At 44.4% G+C, this 21,078-nt stretch overlaps 1 protein-coding gene across 2 annotated transcripts in view; it reads left to right on the top strand.

The window, feature by feature from the left end:
• Positions 1–12,880: 12,880 nt before the first annotated feature.
• The window catches only part of PDXK (pyridoxal (pyridoxine, vitamin B6) kinase), a 44,398-nt gene continuing 36,200 nt past the window's right edge, over positions 12,881–21,078 (top strand). For both annotated transcript variants that reach the window (NM_001278084.4, NM_001278085.1), the window contains 1 exon segment: positions 12,881–13,077. In NM_001278084.4, coding sequence (NP_001265013.1) covers positions 12,985–13,077 — 93 coding nt within the window. In that variant the 5' untranslated portion in view covers positions 12,881–12,984.

The raw sequence follows: 21,078 nt of genomic DNA on the forward strand, positions 1-21,078 counted from the left end.
ACAAGGAAATTTGTACTGCCTACTTGGAACATACTTCATGGGATCATTGCAGGACTCAGTGCCCCTGATGGCTCTTTATGTGATCCATGCAATCACGTTGGACCTGGGTTGGCATTTCAGTGATCCATACTGTCTGGTGTTTCTAAGAAGGCAGAAAAAGTCTGTCTGGGCAACATTCCGCAAAATAACACGGGCATATTTTACATTTTATTCTCACCATGCAAATCTAGGAGAAATACACTGAGACTTTCAAAGTTATTAATATAGTCTGAGAACTGGAGCCATAGGAACGACCCTTCCTGGGGGAAAATTTATTAAAAAAAAAAAAAAGTTTTAAGAAAGCCCAAAATTTGTTGTAGACTCCTGTTAATTTCATCTTGGAATATGAATGATTTTACTGAAACTGACTTTGGAATGAAACAGCTGACTCTGGTCTGTAGTGCTCCTTACATGACGTATTTCTGGGAGACGGATGTCAGGTTTTACCACCTCTATATTGCCTTCCTGATTATTTCTGACTATTCATAGGATCATAGAATCACAGAATAGCCTGGGTTGAAAAGAACCACAGTGATCATTGAGTTTCAACCCCTCTGCTCTGTGCAGGGTCACCAACCACCAGACCAGGCTGCCCAGAGCCACATCCAGCCTGGCCTTGAATGCCTCCAGGGATGGGGCATCCACAACCTCTCTGGGCAACCTGTTCCAGTGTGTCACCACCCCCTGTGTGAAAAACTTCCTCCTAATATCCAACCTAAACCTCCCTGTCTCAGTTTAAAACCATTTCCCCTTGTCCTATCGCTACCCACCCTCATAAACAGCCATTCCCCCTCCTGTTTATATGCTCCCTTCAAGTATTGGAAGGCCACAATGAGGTCTCCCCGGAGCCTTCTCTTCCCCAAGCTAAACAAGCCCAGTTCCCTCAACCTTTCCTCATAGGAGAGGTGCTCCAGCCCTCAGATCATCTCTGTGGCCCTCCTCTGGACCCGCTCCAAGAGCTCCACGTCCTTCCTGTACTGGGGGCCCCAGGCCTGGAGGCAGTACTCCAGATGGGGCCTCACAAGAGCTGAGTAGAGGGGGACAATCACCTCCCTCTCCCTGCTGGCCACTCCTTTTTTAATCCAGCTCAGAACATAGTTGGCCTTCTGGGCTGCAAGCGCACACTATTCTGATTATCCTTTAGCATTTCATACTAAAGAAGTCCCTGAGCTTGAAGGCATGGGCTTAAAATCAAGTCAGTTATGGCTGGACTCCTTTTGAAGAGTTAAATGGAGAAGAGTAGTTAGTAGGGCCATCATTCTTTGAGGAATGTATGCAGTTCTTCTGAAACAGCGCAGTGTTTTGGATTCAACACCAACAGACAGCCAATTTCAGAGTTGCTTTTAAAAGAAAACCTCCAGTGGCTTAACCATTGGCATTTTACAGTGTTCCACACAGAACATGTAACGTGCTGTAACAGGCCCTAGGCTAAATTGCACTTGTTCACATTTCTCCTCCAGATGTTTGTCTTGCAGAATAAAAGTAAAGCCCTGCAAGGTTTGAATTCTGCTCACTGTACATTTTTGGCAGCATGTAAAAGTTCTGCAATCTTGGAAACTGCCTCCTGTTAGCATTCCTGCAGTGTTAGTTACTGAGAAGCCGATAGTGTTTCTCCCTCTGTCTGACCTTCCATGAAGACTCACAAGGCTAACCAGGCACTGAATGTCGTATTCAACACAGCAACTTGCATGCAGGGTCAGAAAAAAAATGATAATAATTTCTAAAAAGGAAGGCTGCTCCCCAAAGTCCAGTAAGATTTTTGAGCACGCAACTTCTTAGCGCTTCTGCTTTTGAAAATGTTAGTTTGATCGAGGCGTGGTTGGACTCCCATCTTAACCATGCTCCGTGATCCCACATAGAAAACGATACGATCCTAAAATTGCTCTTGCTGAGGGAATTTTGTTCTTTACAAACTAATATGTACTTGAACAGAACCCCGGATTAAATGCTACCTCTTTGATCTGGATTTGGGACGAAAAGTGGAAGTGCCAAGAGCTGGGGTCTCCAGGGAGCCGAATCCCACAGTCCCTTAATTAAGGGAGCAATCTCATTGCACTCTGGAGCTACATTTCTGTAGGCCTTGGCACTGTGGTAAACGTGTGGGAGATGTTGGCCAAACAATGAAGGCTGAAACTCTAAATGCTTGTACAGTCTGATATGTGTACTTGTCTCTGCAGTGTACTGCCATGGAGTAATTTCTGAAAAGAAAACCCTCAAGTCTTTGTGTCATTAATCCCTTTCAAAGGAAGAACAAGAATCATTCACAAGGTTTGCACTGGCTCCAGACAGACTGACAGAAAGGGGAGAGTGCCCAGCATTTGTTCCTTAGAAATCCACTCAGGAGCTCTTTATGGAAAGACAGGAAGAAAATGTTTGATGTTCACAGGCTGCAAAACTGGCTTTTGAGGGCCAAGACTCCAGTACTATCACTTTGCCAAGAGCAGGAAGTTCTGATTTCTCCCTGCATGCACTCACTTCAGGGCACAGTGAATGAGCTCCCTGGGGGAGGAGATGAATTTCTACATTAAGTGAATACAGTATGGTTCTAAAGAAAAAAATACAAATTTGTTCAAGGAACGTTTGGACGTTGTGTTGAAGGACATGGTTTAATGAGAACTATTGGTGATGGGTGAATGGTTTGACTGGGTGATCCTGTGGGTCTTTTCCAACCTTGGTGATTCTACGATTCTGTGAAAAGCCAGGTGCAGAAATTTGCAGCTGACCATTGGCATGTTTAGAGCTTGCATATGATACAGCAGGTTTTGCTGATTATTTCTATCCCGCCATGGACAATGATGTTGGTTTGCTGCTGCTGCTGACGCAGCTCGGGTATCTGTATGATGGTAAATTCGTACAGTCTTTGCCCATTTATCTCATGCAATCTTCAATCTTTATTGTATCAGTTTAGCATATTTAATTATAGAGGCTGTCATGGGGAAAAAAAACTTTGCTCTTAAAACTGCTAGTATCTTGCTGGATGTTTTACAGTGTGTGGTGGTTGCAGTTTTTACACCAAAAGTTCTCTCTTCTTTCACTCCAGAACGCCAACTTCAGGAAGACGAAAAGTCCTCAAAAGAAATGATCTCTGTATGAAGCATCCTGCTTTCACTTAAGTAAGACTGAAATGAGTCGAAAGCAGCATTCTGTGTTCTGGCTCTCCCTTTCCAGAAACCTGCATCCAGATTCTGTAGATTACACACAACTGCACTGCTGGTGATACACTAATGCCCAGTAGTAGGCTTAGATTCTGATTTTATTCTTTTTTCTCTTCCTAGATTTGGGGGGCGGGGAGCTGCCTTTGTATTGCATATTTGTATTTTTGTATCTGGGTTTATCTTCAGTTCTAGAAAATAACAGTTTGATATTCATGGACTAAAAAATAGAAGCCAGTGGTGGAAGTCCTTTGACTTTTTGCAGCTTTGGCTATTCGTGTGAATCACAATTCTAGAAGAGTGTATGTGAGTTTGGGGTTTTTCTTGTGTTTGTTGGTTGGTTTCATTTTGTTTTTAAGACGTTAACTGGTGCTAAACCAAGAACGTACTTTATCAGTAAATGCAGCATCCAGCAAAGCTAGGATCATACTGAAACTCCTGGTGAAATTTTGAGACAGTTATAAAATCTTGGCCCTACTACTATCTGCTAATTTCATCCTACCATTTTAATTTTGTACCGAGAAAGAAAAAACTGGACAACTTAAAAAACATGTAGAATAGTGGTTGCTGTAAGTCACAATGGTGAAACTAAAATAGTGCTGAGAATTGTCCCTTGATCGCACAGGCAAATTAGAAAAGGGTTTCCAGCTTAGAACAGAACTAACATCTCTTATACTCCTGAAATCAGTCCTCTATCACCACCACCTTGCTAGCGAACCAATGCTAGCTGGAAGAACTAGGTAGTTCAATTGCAAGCTGACTGCGTTTCTTTCAGACTTCTAAAGGTTAAATTAAAGTAGAAAACATTTTGTAATAGCTGGAGGAAAAGAACAAAGTGAAATTACCATTACCCAGGTAACAGGACTAAAAACAGACGCAGTATTAGTCAACATCCCGCGTACTCCCTTCCCTGCAGCTTGAACTGAAATGCAAATCTGTTCTGCTTAGAGCACAGTGGTGGCCTGGCTTCTCACTGCTGCATGTGCACATTTCCCCCAGGGAAGAAATACTGCTCCCCAGGATGCTCCCCCTGAGCAGTGAGATCTGAAGCAAGTGACTCACGACTGCAAAAGGGCAGCGCGTGACGCAAGATGCACACAGAACAAGCTGCTGAGAGAGGCAGTTCATGATTGCCAGCCTTATCCCTGCTGCCGGGAAAGGCCCTGTTCTTTCCAGCTGTTGCCATGTTTTATAAAACAAATTTACATAGCATAGCAGCTTCAAGGTTAAATATTAAAAATCAGGTACTGAAATGCCCATGAAATCAGACTATTCAAAGCAATGAAATAACATCTTTTTTCTTCCTTCTTTTGCTTTTGGATTAAAAGCAAAATGCAAACATTTGTGTTCATGGATGTAATGCTATTATTGTGATCACATGTTGTACTGTATTGCACCACAGCTGATTGCTTGTCCTACCTCACTGCTTGCCAAAGCAGAGCTTTGTCTGCTGCTGCAAATATGCTAGTGGTTGGCAAAGAGCTATGTGCATTCACTCTGCTACATCTTTAACCCTGGTGAATGACGAGGTTGTAGTGAGGTGGGGGTCAGCCTCTTCTCCCAGGTAACAGTGGTGGGATGAGAGAGAATGGCTTCAAGTTGTACCAGGGGAGGTTTAGGTTGGATATTAGAAAACATTTATTCTTTGAAAGAGTGGTGAGGCAGTGGCACAGGCTGCCCAGGGAGGTGGGGGTGTCACCATCCCTGGAGGTGTTCAAGGATGTGGCACTGAGGGCCACGGTCAGTGGGCATGGTGGGGATGGTTGGACTAGGTGATCTTAGAAGTCTTTTCCAACCTTAATGATTCTGATTCTATGCATGATTACATAAGCACTAAAAAGAGTTAACTGGGAGTAAACACCTCATAATGAGAGTTCCTTTTCACCAACATCAGGTAACAGGTGGTAAGAACATTCAGACAAGCATGAGCATCCAGGATAAGGCTGCAAGCTGACCCTCAGCACTGCAGCTCTCTTGGCAAACCAAAGGAGGCCTTCTGCTTCCCTTTGATTAACTCCACAATGGTGCTACACGGACACTGGAAACAAGATATGTGGGCAACAGCACCTATGGAAATATTCATGTCCAGTTACTGGGAACTGTATGAGGGGTGTTTCAGCTGGGAATTTCACAGCAAAGTGGTCTTGCATTGTTTTTTAAACAAGGAGTATTTTTAGCCTTCTCTTTCTAAAGGAGGTGAGGTTGAGGATCAAGAATCCCACACTGCACAGTCCTGAACTTTGTTTATCTTGTGACAGTGATTATTTTAAAGAAAATTGTTATTGCTGGCCCATCTCCCATTGCGACATTCAATCAGTGGTGTATTATTCAACTCACTTCGACTGATACAGCAGTTTACGTGAGGATTGCAAGGCTGGACCTGGCATCTGGAGCTGAGATGTTTCATGTTCTCCTCCTTCATGGCCCACTGGGACGATATTTTTGTGAAAAGAATCAGAATATATTTGAGTTTCTGCAGGTCAGTGATAAAAAGCGGATTCAAATCAGAGGTAGAAGTCAATGGATACTCTACTGTGCTCTTCTGATCATCTCCTCTCTTAATATACAAAATGACCTTTTTTTTTTAATCACTAGGTTAGGCCAGGCTGCTCAAAATTACAAAAGTGATGGGAGAACACTGCAGTTTCCAGTGCAGAATTATATGTATCATGTTCGTTATTACTGCTTGCTGTAATACTGTTGCCCTCAATTCTGCTTAAAGAAGAGGTAGTCCCACAGTTTTTCTTCAGGCTGTTTTTTCACCAAAGGCGAATGCATATCAGCCCTGCTGGTTTGCAGGCTTAACATCGCATGAGGTTTCTGCAAAGCAGCCCTGGCTACTGCTCTTTTTGTACTAGAGATGGGAGCTCTGTGAAATGCTTTGGCATGGCCATTCTAATTTCACCATGGAGAGCAGGCGTGATTGCAAAATCAATTTTCAATCATCTGCTTTCTTTTGCTGAGAAAACGGCTTTCCTGCCATTATTGACATTTTCTGACCACATTAATCATTTTCATATAGGCCAAGTGAAACAAGAATAACTGCACCCTCTGAAGTCAAATGCTGCTAATATTTTATTATTACTATTATGATCATAGAATCAGAGTCATTAAGGTTGGAAAAGACCACTAATATCACCTAGTTCAACCACCAGCCCATCTGTGAGAGGTAGGTTGTGTTTTTGCAGTGGAAATTTCCAGTATTTCTGTATGTAGCATAGGATAAGTTGCCTTTCACAAAGAAAGCTCCCAAGCAGAGTGAAGTTGAGACTGAGGCGTTCTGGCCTAGGTAAAATTGGCACTCGGTAAGGTAATTATATGGGGTAGGGGAGAGTCCTGTACAGGACAGAACGAGTGTGCAGATTGTTGAAAATATTGTCCTCCTATCACCATAGAAAGTACAGAACATACCCAAAGACAATGGGTTGGTAACAGACATTGTATGGAAGTGTAATGTAGCTATGGAAGTGTAACCATAGCTATGGAAGTGTAAATGTACCTATGGAAGCGTAACCATAGCTATGGAAGTGTAGAAGTAGCTATGGAAGTGTAATGTACCAACAGTGTCGGAAGACTGTGAGCCTGAGACGCTCAACCAATGTGAGCCAGGAGAGGCTTTACCAGCATTGGACCCAGGGTATGTAACAGGATGGATTTCATTGACCAGTTGCACAATTTCTCCCTTGTCAGTAGGGGGTGTGCGCCCATTATTACAACAACGAATAAACTGCTCTTCACAGAGATCTTTGCCTGATTAGAAATTTTTGATCTTGAGTGTGTTTCTCACACATCACACCATGCCCACTGCCCACGTCCCTCAGTGCCACATCCACACGGCTCTGGAACACCTCCAGGGACGGTGACTCCACCGCCTCCCCAGGCATCCTGTGCCACTGCCTCACCGCTCTTGCTGAGAAGAAATTTATCCTAATAATAAACTGCTACTTTACAATCATGTCTTAGCTAACATTCAAGTGACCAGGAAAAAATCATATCTTAAATACAGATGATCTTCTTGCTAGGGAGTGCATAATGATGGTCTGTGCTGGGCCAATCTGCTGCCTTGAAGGCTTGTTGAGAAGAGGAAAAGCTACTGGTGGGACTACTACACAATCTTGACCTTTTGTCTTCTGTCAGTGCTATGATGATTTGGAGATACAAAATCTGATTGAGGATCCACTCTTTGTTCATCTCTTCTCGAGCTGAGTGCTTCATATTCTTGGCAGCCCCATATTTTTCCTACTGTGTTTATGTAGAAAATCCAAAGTACATGGTCACATGTCTGTTCCTCTGTTCCAAGGCAAAATTAATATACAGCTACTAACATTCATAAAATATATTTCTTCCACTAGTTATGCAAAAACAAATGAACTGAAGATAAAAGCAAGCTTCCAAAGCAATCTCTCCTTGTGCTTTTCACAATCCTTGGCATAATGGAAGTAAGCCCTCCACTATGGACGTAATTTTATTCCCTTCATCTTCGTAGCTGTGTGTTACATATATTGGTAGGTTGTTACTGGAGTTGCCCTTTCATCATGATACAGAAAAAATTTCCTCCTAAGGTTGTGCATCGGCATTGACAGTACTCAACCAGAGACCCTACAACGGCTGAATATGATACAAGGATTACTTTATATGTCTTGCAGACTGCACTTCTGTTTATGCAGTCTAAAAGTTGATTACCTTCAGTGCAATACTGTGACACTGTTGTCTCATGCTAAGCTGGTTATTCACTGTAATCTCGCAACTTCTTTGTGCCCTGTCAGCTGCAATGCCAAAGGGTAGCAAGACAGGCCTTGGAAGGCACAGCTCATGCAATACACGGCCAGCAAAAATGTTCTGTCTGCTCAGGAGAGAAGATAAGGTAGGAAAAGATGTGGACTGCTGGCTGGCCAATTATTTGTACTGCTCCAGGTCTGTTTTGCTTTATGGTGCAATGACAGGGGATTAAGGAGAGATGTAGAAGGAGAGTATAGGAAGAACAAAAAACATCCATGGAGCATAGCCATTTGTTGGTAAACTGTTGTCTTCTGGCCTATCCTCTCTTCATCAAATCATGATTGTCTACTCACTATTTTATTTATTTGTTTGGACAATATTCTGCTCTAACCAAGGAGGACGGGTTTGAAGGGACATGCTAACTTAAAAGCAAAACAAACAAAAACTAAAACTAAAACCTCCATGCATAAAACTCCATGCAGAGTCCAGTGACAGGTCAGGAGGTTGAGGTGTCATCTCAGCAAGGACCATGGCAGCAGCTGTAGTGGGGAGCTTTGGATAGCTTCCCTATTTGCCTGCATTTGATCTAACCTGGACTTTTTTCCTCTTCTAATGAAGATCCCTGTCACATATGAAATGGTTATTGCTCTCTGCATAGTCCTGGTAACCCCTAGATTTGACAGAGTACTTGTAAGTTGGTTTTCTTTCTTTGTTTGTTTTCAGAGAGAGCAGGCTTGCGGACAGCAGAGCAGAATGCACAGTGACTGTGGAGCTGAAGTCCAGGTTTACTTCCTCTGACACACTCATTTTCCTGACAGAGGGGACTACTACTTAAGCAACAAATAGAGCAAAATCTGCAAAAAAAACCCCAACCACTGCTCAGAAACTGGGTGCTCACACTTAGATGAACTGCTTTCTGGAAGGGAAGGAGAACTGATTTGTGGGCTTTGCTTTGCTTGTGGCAAGTTCTTTAGTGTATAGATGCATAAATTCACCCATATTTTTAAAAAATTGTGGTGCTTGATATTCAGCTGCTGTTGAGTCATCCCCTTGCTTACGTTTGGTTGCGCATGCAAGTTCCACTGCTTAATCCTCTACATGTACATACATTGCTTAGAGCACAAAGGGAGGTTTCAGCTATTCCTCCCGGGTAAGCGTAAAGACTGTTAGGAGGTTGGAGGACTCCTTTCAGAATATTAAGAAGATTGCAGTAATCCTGCATAGAAAGGGTTTCTCCATTTGCCTGGAGAAACAGCATGTGTTTGTTCCCCTGCAAGAAACACTGTCAGCAGCTTCAGGGGAAGGCAGAGCTCTGCATCTGCAGACTCGCTGCCTTCCTACTGAGGGCTTCAGCACTGCTCCCCACACCGTAGTTCCCCTGCTCATGTATACAAGCAATCTGGTATCAGCTGTTCTCTGCTATATCAGACTTCCCTGGGCATATCCCTTGCTTTGCCTACATGGTCAAAACTGCCATACAAAACCCACAGCCAAGCTTTAATAAATGCGTGAAGTGTACTTTCTTTCTTGGGGGAGGAACTTGCTCCCGTGAGAATGTCAGACGCACTCAGGCTGTTTTTAGAATGAACAGCTGTAAATGCCAGAACACTTCCTGGCATCTTCTGTGGACAGTATATCACTATCAGGAAGGGAACTATACAGTCAGGGCAGACTCTAAAAGGACAGAAACAAACCAGAAATGTCAGTGAACAGCTGCCTTCTGAGAGGCCCAGTCTCTCCAGCAATACTGTGCAACCAATATGTTAGAGTTGTGCCCCAAAGGAACATACTCTAGTGCTGGGGAAGGGAGAAAAAGCAGAAAAAAAGGACAACATCTGTATTCTAACAATTGCCCATAAAGCTGGAAGAAGGCAGAAGATCCCTTACTCTTTTTTTTTTTTTTTTTTTTAAGTTGTCACCTTACGCTTTGAAGTCCAGGATTGCTTACTTGGGGAAAGATAATGCTTTCATGTCAAGAATGCATATTTTGCTCCACTTAGGAAAAGCAGCTCAAATTCTAACGCAGTTCTGTAAGCCTTTGAGAGGAAAAAAATCTGATGGTCTGTGGTCTGTTACAAGTACTGCCTTAAGCTCTTCAGAGTTCATGAAAGCTAACTTTACTTGCCAGTCATGCTCCTCAAGTCTCCTGCCTCATAATGGCACAGCGAATGGAAGCTGGAACCTCACTTTATCCTCCTCTTTGCCTTAGGGTAACATAGACACCAGTCATCTACCTGGTTTGAGCACTGGAGGGACCAGAGTCTGATATGTTGTTAAGAGTACAGGTGGGAACGGAACAAGGAGGAGAAGCAGGAGAGAAAATTGAGAAAAAAAAAATGATGGTAGTTTACAAGTGATTACTGGAAACAGAGACTACATAGTTCAGAACAGGCACTTAGGAAATATGGAAAGAAAGCAAACAGTGAAGTTGCCAAAGAGAAATGGCAGTTACTGGGGAAGATAGAATAGTTCAAATCAGATGAAAAAATAGAAGACTGTAACAACAACAACAAAAAAAAGGAAAGTGAAGAAAACCTGGCAATCAGCTTTGGCTCTAAGTATACTAAGATGATAAGAGGAGGAAATCCAGGAGTTGAGCCCTGCAGAAGGAGGGATGGGAGGTGGGACTGAGTGTACAAAAACAGGGAGCCTGGAGGTAGAGAGTGAAGGTACATGACCAGAAACTGAATCATAGAATCATGGAGTGTTTGGGTTAGAAGAGACCTCAAAGATCATCAAGTTCCAACCCCCTGCCATGGCAGGGCTGCCCCCCACCAGCTCAGGCTGCCCAGGGCCCCATCCAACCTGGCCTTGAGCACCTCCAGGGATGGGGCACCACAGCTTCTCTGGGCAGCTGTGCCAGCACCTCACCACCCTCTGTGGAAAGAATTTCCCAGACATCTAATGTAAACCTCCTCTCTTTTAGTTTAAAGCCAGTATATGCCCTTAACCTGCCACACAGGCCTGTGTTCCGTTGAGATAACCTCCTCATGTGAAATGCTGTTTTGTTATGTTTTGCCAGATTTCTGTATCTTGAGCATACAAGACACAGATCATTATCAACTTGAATCACTGTTCTGACCTTACACTCCAAGGATATGCACCAGTTTATAAAATTAGAAAATACCTACATTTATAGATGATGGAGATATAAGCCTCAGCCTTAACTGCACTGGAATATTTGTTCTGTAACACTAATTAAACCTTTAGAAACACTGCACTTTTTCTTTCTTTGTGATAAATTCAACTCCTTTAAGACTAACACCTCAAATATTCATCTGACAAATAATTCATGCAAGTGTCAGTACAAAGGGGAAAACATGGGATTTTTGTGGAGATTATTTTGTATCCTGTTGCGAAACATTAAGTACTACAAACAAAAGCAGAACCTGTTAAGTTGTAAAGCCAGCCTACAACAAGCTCTGTGTTTTGCAACTTGAGTGATGACAGAGAAAGGAATGGAATGTTCCTTCATTTACCACTAGCTAACATGAGGAAATATAACTTAATATTTCCGAGAAATAATCCTTCTATTTCAGACTCGATTTAAAGCTGTCCACTAAGAAGAACAAGAGGCATCAGGCGTGATTTTTCCTTGTGACATGATCTTTGACTGTGCCCACAGTGGTCAATAATGACAAATGGCCAGAGGAAGATGAAGCTCCCAGGCATTTTATAAAGTCCTCTCTCAGCAGAGTCCTGATGTATTGCAGTACTTGCCAGCCAACACATCTTTTACTCTTTGACAGTACTCTGAAGGGTTGCTGTGAGTGTGTCAATAACATACAAGTGCACTCACTTCAAAATCTGTTGGCAAGCTGTGTGGCCTGTCAGTGCAGCAAGCCAGTGGGCCATTGCAGAGCATTTTGTGTGGCTGTGGACGGTGTTGGTGGCTTCACAGCACCTTCTGCATTGCCTGAGGAGCTGTGGGACAGGTGGGACATACTATGTTCAAACTTGGGCCCCTCACTAGAAGAAAGACATTGAGGCCCTGGAGTGTGTCCAGAGAAGGGCAAAGAAGCTGTGAGGGGTCTGGAGCACAAGTCTGATGGGGAGCAGCTGAGGGAACTGGGATTGTTCAGTCTGGAGGAGACTCATGGGAGACATTATCACTCTCTACAACCACCTGAAAGGAAGCTGTGGCAAAGTAGGGGTTGGCCTCTTCTCTCTCATAACAGTGGTAGGACAAGAAGGAATGGCTTCAAGTTTTGCCAGGGGAGTTTCAGATTGGACATTAGGAACCATTTCTTCTTAGGAGTGGTGAGGCAGTGGCACAGGCTGCCCGGGGCGGTGGTGGAGTCACCATCCCTGGAGGTGTTCAGAAGCCGCGTGGATGTGGCACTGAGGGACATGGGCAGTGGGCATGCTGGGTGTAGGTCGGCAGTTGCACTAGGTGAACTTAAGAGGTCTTTTCTAACCTCATGATTCTATGATTCTATGACGTGTGCACTGTCCTCGCCATGGCAGCGTGCTGGTAGAGCATCAGACCTTGCGCTGTGTGGAGGTGCTGATGGCAAATGGTGGCTGGCAGGTGGAAATGTGGTGTGAAGGGCAGAATGGCTGACACCAGCGTGCTGGCCAGTGATTGGCACAGCTGTGGGTGCTGGAAGCATTCATGCGGCACCAAGCGCCTTGTGTTACACAGTGAAGTAATGAAGGTGTCTGGAACAAGGGGTGCAGACCCATGGGAAGGTTACACTGTGGGCCAAGCGAGCGGCGAGGCGTGTGACAACACTGCAGGAGGAGGGGGCGGCCGGCTGACACTGGGCGGGCGGGAACCTGCGGGCGTCACCCGGCAGCCGGCGCTGACAGCCGCGCACAGCAGACCACCGCCGGCGCCGCCATCTCGGCCGCGCCGCGAGAGGCGGTCCTTAGGTGCCCGCACCGATCGCCTGACAGCCGCGGCTCAGCGCGGCCGCAGCGCCCTACGCTCCCCGTCTCCCTCCCCCGCGGAGGGTGACAGGAGGGGCGGGCGAGCGCGTGACGCCCGCGCCCCGCCTCCCGCTGCCGTTTCTCCTGCTCCCGGCGCCGCCGCCGCGTCGGCCCAGCGCGGGCTGGCGGCGCAGCTGCAGCCATGGAGCCGGAGCGCGAGTGTCGGGTGCTGTCCATCCAGAGCCACGTCGTGCGCGGCTACGTGGGCAACAAGGCGGCCACCTTTCCCCTGCAGGTGGGTGAGCGCTGCGCGGTGCGGGAGGCTGCGGGGCGGCCTCATCCTGCCGAAGGCGGTGGGTAAGGTCAGGGGACGGTCGAGCTCCTCGCAGCGGGGCGAGGGAGAGGAGCCGGCGGGCGCCGCTGGCGGGCGGCTGAGGGAGCACCGGCGCGGCGTTCAGGGCGGCCGTGTGGGGTCCCGGGCTGAGACCTGTGCTGGCTGGGGGGTGAGCCCCGCAGTGGTGGAGTTAGGCAAAGCCTCGCCCCTCCGTGGAGTAGAAGGGCCGCTGAGGGAGTGCGTGAGGCTTGCGTGGGTGTAAGTGAATCTTGTCCTTTTTTATGGCTGTCATGTGCCGACTTCCTGATAGGGTCCGGTGGCAGTTGGTGTGCTCTGGGGTGAGCTTTGGTGCCGTGGCTTGTGAAATGCCTTCGTGATACAGCCTGATACAGTCTGGCTTCTTACCATAAAGAGATCCTTGGGGTTGCACGAAGCTTGCTGTTTAAGAATCTCATTGCCAAAACAGTGTCGTGACATGGGTTATCCGTGTTTAATAAACGGTGCTGTAATCTCACTTGACTAGGCACCAGAGATGGTCTGTGCTGATAAATGGTGTGCTTGAGACCAGGCCTGCAAGAAGCCACGCATCATAAAATCACAGAACGGTTTGGGTTGGAAGGGAGCTCAAAGCCCACCCAGCCCAACCCCTGCCATGGGCAGGGCTGCTCCCCACCAGCTCAGGCTGCCCAGGGCCCCATCCAACCTGGCCTTGAGCGCCTCCACAGGGGATGGGGCACCACAGCTTCTCTGGGCAGCTGGACCAGTGCCTCACCACCCTCTGGGAAAGAATTTCCCTCTGACATCTAACTCTTAGTTTCAAGTAATTCCCCCAATTCCATTACTGTCTACCCACGTAAAAAGTTGATTTCCCTCTGGTTTGTAATCTCCCTTCAAGTACTGCAAGGCCCCAGTGAGGTCTCCAGTGAGCCCTTTCTTCTCCAGGGCTGAACAAGCCCAGCTCCCTCAGCCTGTCTTTGTAGAAGGGGTGCTCCAGACCTCTCATTATCTTCATGGCCTCCTCCGAACCTGTTCCAGCAGCTTCACTCCTTCTTGTGCTGGGGGCCTGAGACCGGGATGCAGTATTCCAGGTGGGGCCTCACAAGAGCAGAGCAGAGGAGGACAATAGCCCCCCTTGTCTGCTGGCCACCCCTCAACAGCCCCTTAGCAGCAGCAGCCAGATGTGATGTAAACATGTCTTCTGAAAATTAATACATGGTTGGGATGGTGTACACAGGAAATCAACATATAGTAGAGAACTCTGTGTATGTGGAGACCCATGCCTGAAAGGCTGTCATGATCTGCAGGCCAGCTGTCCATCCATCCTTTCCCAATGAATAATCTCTAAATTGTGCCCCCACTCCCCGTTTTTTTTTGTTTGTTTGTTTTTGTGATAGCAGAAAGCTTTGCCATAATCCTCGTTCCAGAAGTCATGAGGCTTTCCAACTGTTGTCTTCTTTTCAATTTTGGTTTAGAGGATCTCTTTACTGCTCTGTTACTCAGACTTCCTCTGGCATACGAGCCTCTGTATGACTTGATAAGTTGGTCCTTGAAAGTGTCTTTAGCTCCTGGACTACGACATATTTAAATGCTGTGGTAGTTAAAAAGTGGCTTAGAGCTGATTCTGCATGGGAGGTTGTCAGAATTACGCTGTGTGTTGTTCCTCAGTGTGTAGCACAGATAGAAGCTGCTGGGATGGAGGAAAAAACAACTCCCCTGTCTCTACAGGCTGCACTTGGGAGTTTGTATGTGGGCAGCCTTTAATGAAGTTGTGCTTGCTAGGAAGCTATTCTCACCTTGGTATTGGTGGGACAGCAGAGGTAGCAAGTTTCCAACAAGCGTAACTTCATTTTCCTTAATGTTTCTTCTTGTGTGGGGTTATTTATTTATTTATTTATTTATTGAACCAGTGAAAAGAATTATAAACCTAAGCCTATTAATCTATTATATGTTATACTAATCTATTATAATTATAAACCAAAGTCCTGTAATAAGGAGACCTGATGGCAGGCTTGAGGATGAATGCAAATCTTCTGGCATATTCACGTTATTTCTTCTTTTCCTTTGACCTTCTGAACAAAATGAAGCTTCCTTCTGAGCTTATCAGGAAGCTATCAGCTTGCCAGGAAGGTGTATGTAGATACATACGTGTGCATGCGTGTTGGCATGTGCTGCCTCATTGGCTGAGATCATGACAAGAACAATTCAGGAATTTGAGTTTGGACAGCAGCACCCAAAAAGAAACCCAGCCTCGGATTCACCTGCTGTTTGCAGAGTGCTGCAGAAACTATCTGTAAGAAGGAGAGCTACAAAGATGGGGGAGGGTATGGAGGACAAGACATACGAGGAGCGGCTGAGGCCCCTGGGTGTGCTCAGCGCAGAGCAGAGGAGCTGACGGGAGGCCTGATGGCGGCTGCAGCTCCTCACAGGGAGCGGAGGGGCAGCGCTGAGCTCTGCTCTGTGTGACAGCGACAGGGCCCGAGGGAACGGCATGGAGCTGTGTCAGGGGAGGGGCAGCTGGGGGTTAGGGACAGGGGCTGCACCACAGGGCGCTGGGCGTGGAACGGGCTGCCCAGGGCTGTGGGCACGGCCCCCAGTGCCGGAGTTCAAGGAGCTTCTGGACAGTGATCTCAGACATAGGGTTTGGATTTTGGGTGGTCCTGTGTGGAGTCTGGGGTTGGACTCCATGATCCTTGTAGTTTCCTTTCAACTCAGAGTATTCTATAATTCTGTAACTTTCCAAAGAGATAAGCTGTCCTCAGCTGTGCTTTGAATTATCATATCAAAAGATTCAAGAGCTTTTGCTTGCGTGATTTTATTTACCTTTGAAATTTCTGAAGGTGATTCTGTGTTACTCTTAAAGTAGTCCTAAGTTACTTCACAGTTGTGTAACCTGAGTGGCTTTGGTATCAGGAAAAGCTTTAGGTTTGTCCAATATTTAGGAGATGAAGAGTGGTAAAATGAATGTTAGGGAGTTGCTATTGTTAGTCAGGTAACTTGTTTTAATCCAAGAATGTGTCTCCTACTTGACTTGCCGTAGTTTTCATGATATGAAATAAAAATATACATATTCACTGCAACACACAACATTCAACATTATTTTACTGTAGGTGTTTTCTTCCCCAGAGGGATCTCTTGTTTGTTAGTTTTAAATATAATTTTGACTGCCCTTTCCTACTTGACCTTCCAGATAGGAAGGAATGTGGGTAAATATGGCAAAAAGCAGAGGTGGTGGTGCTGGCAAGCAGAGTGTGAGAAGCCACCGCAAACCACGGAGTGAATACACAAGGATGAACATGTTTCTGTTCTGCAGAGGTACCTCATCCTGGTCACCAGGAAGATCTCTGTCAGTAGGTGGATTTGAGATTTATATAGGGCATCTATCAGAGTATTTCAGGCTGTATGTTCAGTCTTTTGGGCTGCTGTGAGTTTCCAAAGTTTGAAAGGACAAGGAAAACACAGGAGAAGATCTCAGCTGATTTGATGTGGGCAGTGGACATTCATATTTGGTCCACTGGGCTAAATAGTACTGTCTGCAAACCAGAGGCTGTAGATTTTTTGTTGATGTGTAAGTAACAATCACAGCCAAATCCTGTACTTTGTTTTCTTACTCTGTTTGATAATGCTAATGGAACATGATGGTGATTTTTTTTTGTTTGTTTATTTGCTTGCTTTTGATCTGCCCTAGCGCTCACATAATTTGAGATAATACTAACTCTATTATGATTTAGTTCTTGACTTCCTTTTCCATATCTGTTTACTTTGGAGATGGAACTAAAAGAATGGAGAAATACCATGTGTTGTTTGGCTCTGGCATCTGAAATTGTTTTCCCTACACTGTATGACACCACCATAGCAGCTCCTCTAGTACAGAATAAGAGCCTTTGGAAGTTTGTTCAGTGGTTGTTGTTGTTTCTTTTTGTTTTGATTTATTTATGAAGAATGGAAATAGCTGTCTGTTTGGGTGTTAATAAAGACAGGTGATTCTCATGCTTCTTAGACTGGTCCTCAGTGATTCTCCTCCACAGATAGCAGGCCTGTGGTTTTAGTTCCTTCTTTATTGTAAGAAGAAATGGTAAAACAACTTTGGCCAGCATAGCTGGTGATTTCTGTGGCATTTAAGGATTGTCTCCAACTGTGTTGTTCGGACACGGAGAGAATTTGCTTGCATGTGCTGAGATCAAGATTATTGTAAACCTATTTCTAATGATTGTCTGATACCACAGCAAGTAAAAGTTTCAGGCTTTTTTTTCTTTCCTCTTTTGTTTTGAACAGTTTAGTCAAATGTGCCAAGTATTGTACAGGGAAAGAGTAGGAATAGGATTATCTCTTATTTAAGATGACTGCTTGTTCTGCTTTTCAAAAACTACTTCTATAGCATCAATTATATGAGTCAGAAGATGGATGAATCAATGAAAGGCCTTTACAGAATAACAATAGGAAATGTATTTACTGGCCAACCCCTGTTTTTGTTATAGATCAAAGGCTGAAAAAACAAACTCTTAAAAAATAAATGCAAAGAGGAAAGAATACATTTACTGTTTGTAGTGTCCAAAAATTGTCCTAAATTGCGCATCTGAAGCAAGAATTGGGGCTTTACATTCATATTATGGCCCTTCACTACAAGAAAGACATTGAGGCCCTGAAGTGTGCTCAGAGAAGGGCAGTGAAGCTGTGAAGGGTCTGGAGCACAAGTCTGATGGGGAGCAGCTGAAGGAATTGGGGTTGTTCAGTCCGGAGAAGTGGGACTCAGGGGAGACCTCATCGCTCTCTGCAATCACCCAGAAAGAGGTGAGCATGGTATGATGAGCTGATGGTTAGACTAGGTGATCTTAGAGGTCTTTTTCAACCTTAGTGATTCTGTCGTACTAATACAATAGAACGATACACACTAGAAAAACGAATGGCATACAAAGTTACTGATAGTTCTCTATAATCTCCCTTTTAGTGAATTGTCTCTTCTTTTATGTTTTATGTTTACATCTCAAAATACTGATCAGCTTTCCTGGAGGAACCTCCAACCGTATAATATCATTGATGTGCCTAACACTTGAAGTACACCAGGAGGATTCAGTTGATGGATAATGCATGCCCATACAGAACATCATCTTGTAGCTTGGCAGCAGCGGCATAATTTGTCATAGCAGGAAGGCGTTCCTGAGCTGAAATTTGGCTATGCTGAACTACCTGATACTTTTCAGGTGTCTGTTCAGGACTTTGTATTTGTTGCTGCTCATTCATCCATGACTCTGAGCTCCAGTTCTTTTAACATCTGTAAGAATTGAAAATAGAGCAGGAGAAACAATTTTGTTACAACAACCTCTTACATGATTCATTTAAAAAACAAGTTTCTTCACTTTATGTCAACCTATGGAAACTTGAGCATATCAGCTGGTTTGGGCTCTCATTACTGGCAGTAGAAATCCTTCCACAGTTGATTTAACTTCACTCTGGCACTTCTTGCTAGAGGAATGTGTTGGCTTCAGTTAGTGATAGAGCACTTGCTGAAAAATGGTAGAGCCTGCCCTGTGGAACAACGAAAGCTGGAGGTGCAGTTTCTGGGCTGTAGATAAAGTGATTTCTGAAAGCAGAAGTAAATGATTTTTCTGGTTGGTGGAACCCTTGCAGTCTGATTGCAGTTGTTCCCCTTTTCTCCGCTGTGGAACCAGAAGTACTTTACTTCTCAGAAGGGGATAAGGGATGGAAATCTCAGCCAAGAATGACATAGCCATTAACTTTTCTCTGATGCTTGCCTTAAATGTTCTATTGTTTCTTAACTTGTTTGTTTGGAATTAACACTGCATCACTAGCTTTCTTCCTGAATCTTACAGTGCTTTTTTGTAGCTCTTTGATAATTCCGTTCCTCAACTTCTGGAAAGTGGAAAGAGAATAAAAATAAGCTATAAAAGAAACAAATGTTGGATAAATTCTCAAAATTTGATACTATTTTTGCGGAATGATATGTCTGAGTTTACATTTAGCTAAGTTTGACCTAAACCTAGTGATATTTTATTTATATATATATATATATATATATATATATATATATATATATATATATACATGTTTCTAAAATGGTGTCTCCATGTATTTTACAGCAACCTTCCCAGCACCAGCTGGTTCTTCCACCTGTGCTATTTCTCTGTCCATGTCAATTCTTCAAGGAAAGTTGTTTTGTGAGGCCGTGTGGTTAACTGCTCCAAAAAGCCATCCGGGTTGTAAATAACCTTTTTCTTTCTTTTTTTTCTTCTTTGTCAAGTTATTTATCTTGTGAGTCAGTTTTCTGACCCAGTTCACTGCACAGCCCCACAGACAGTTCTTTTTGGCATAACTGTGGCTCAGGGAAAGAACAAGCCCCAGGCTCCTGCACCTGGTATCAACTCCAAAGGAAACATTCCTCAAAGTACACTCTGATCTAAGACGTCTGCTTGTTCTGGAGGAACTGGTGAGGATGTTTAACTGTTCTTATAGAAGCTTCATACTTTCCCCACAGTGGCCCGGCTGTGATCTTTACAAACGTGACGCCTCTTTCAGGAAGTTGTCCTGTTCTATTCTTACAGGCATTTGTTATCCTGCAGTTTAACATCTGAAGCTGTGGTAGGAGAGTGGGATCCATTCAGAATCTACCTAAGAAGGCCAAATGTAGCGTACGTGCTGGATAAAACAAATCTCCTCTTTGCAGGATAGCTCCACCTTGAAAGCACATAATGTGCTTGCCAGGCATTGTTAATGGAGTGGCAGCTGGAGAACTAGCTATCCAAAATATAAGCAGAAGGATTAAAAATAAAATAAAAATAATGGGGAAATAATGTGTTGTTGGTTTTTTCCTCCCTCCTGTACGATCTGATTCACTAAAATAAAGATGAGATTACATGCATGCCTTAGCACTGTTTCTGCCCTGTGTGTCTGCCTCTCCTAATTAGTTTTGGTAAACTTATTTGTGTAGCACACTGTCTATGATTCCAGTTGGCAAGAGTTTGCAGTAACAAGTATGATGTTTTAGTCAAATTGCATCCAAGTGTAGAAGGAAGTAGCATGAAAAGGATGAATCTGAAATGTGCACTGAACCTGCAGGTTTTATTATTCTTCAAAAGCATGGATCCGTAGAATCACATGTTGTTTTGGTTTGGGAAAAGTCCTTGAAGATCATCTTCTGCTAGACCAGGTCTCCCAAATCCCCATCCGGCCTGGCCTTGAAGACCTCCAAGTGGGAGGCATCCACAGCTTCTCTGGGCAACCTCACCACCATCGTTGTGAAGAATTTCTTCCTCATACCTAATCTAAATCTACTCTCTTTAAGTTTAGAGCTGTTTCCTCTTATGTTTCGACTTACAGATGAACTGCAACTTCTGGATCTGAAGTCAGTGTCAAAAATTACTGTTACCTAGTAAGTAAAGAGAGGCTCAGGATGTGGGAGGGTAAATGTATTTCTTGGGGGGGAAGGCAATCAGGTATTCAAAATACCACCTCGTTCTTCTTTCATATGTTTGTTCTTCACTGAAAAGAATAAAGGGAGGAGACAGACTACTATTTCATTGTCTCTTATTATGTTAGCCCTTATAAATCACTGTCTTGCAGGTGGATAGTGTGACCTCCTGTACATCGGAAAGTTATTTGAGCATCTGTGCTAAGAATCCTTTGACTCTGAGTTGGGCTGATCCCAAAGTGAACTGGTGTAGTGCATAGAGTAATATTGATGGGCTCATACATCTTGAAGGCACAGGAGGTTATTTGTTTGAGTATCCTTGAATGAATGACATTTTTTGGAATACGTGAACAGGCAGCTCACAGCATTTTTTGCCAAGGATATGGCCCTTGTTGCTCCTGAAGAGCCTTCAGAACTAATTTGTGGCTTCAAGGATAATGGCTTTATGCCTGGCACTCTCCTGGAAGTTGTAATGAAGTCTCTGGGCAGTGCTTCAGGTCCTGAATTTGTGAAACTCATGAAGACCAAATTAGACCCAG

The sequence above is a fragment of the Gallus gallus genome, chromosome 1 (assembly GCF_016699485.2).
Source record: "Gallus gallus isolate bGalGal1 chromosome 1, bGalGal1.mat.broiler.GRCg7b, whole genome shotgun sequence".
NCBI classification, from domain to species: domain Eukaryota; kingdom Metazoa; phylum Chordata; class Aves; order Galliformes; family Phasianidae; genus Gallus; species Gallus gallus.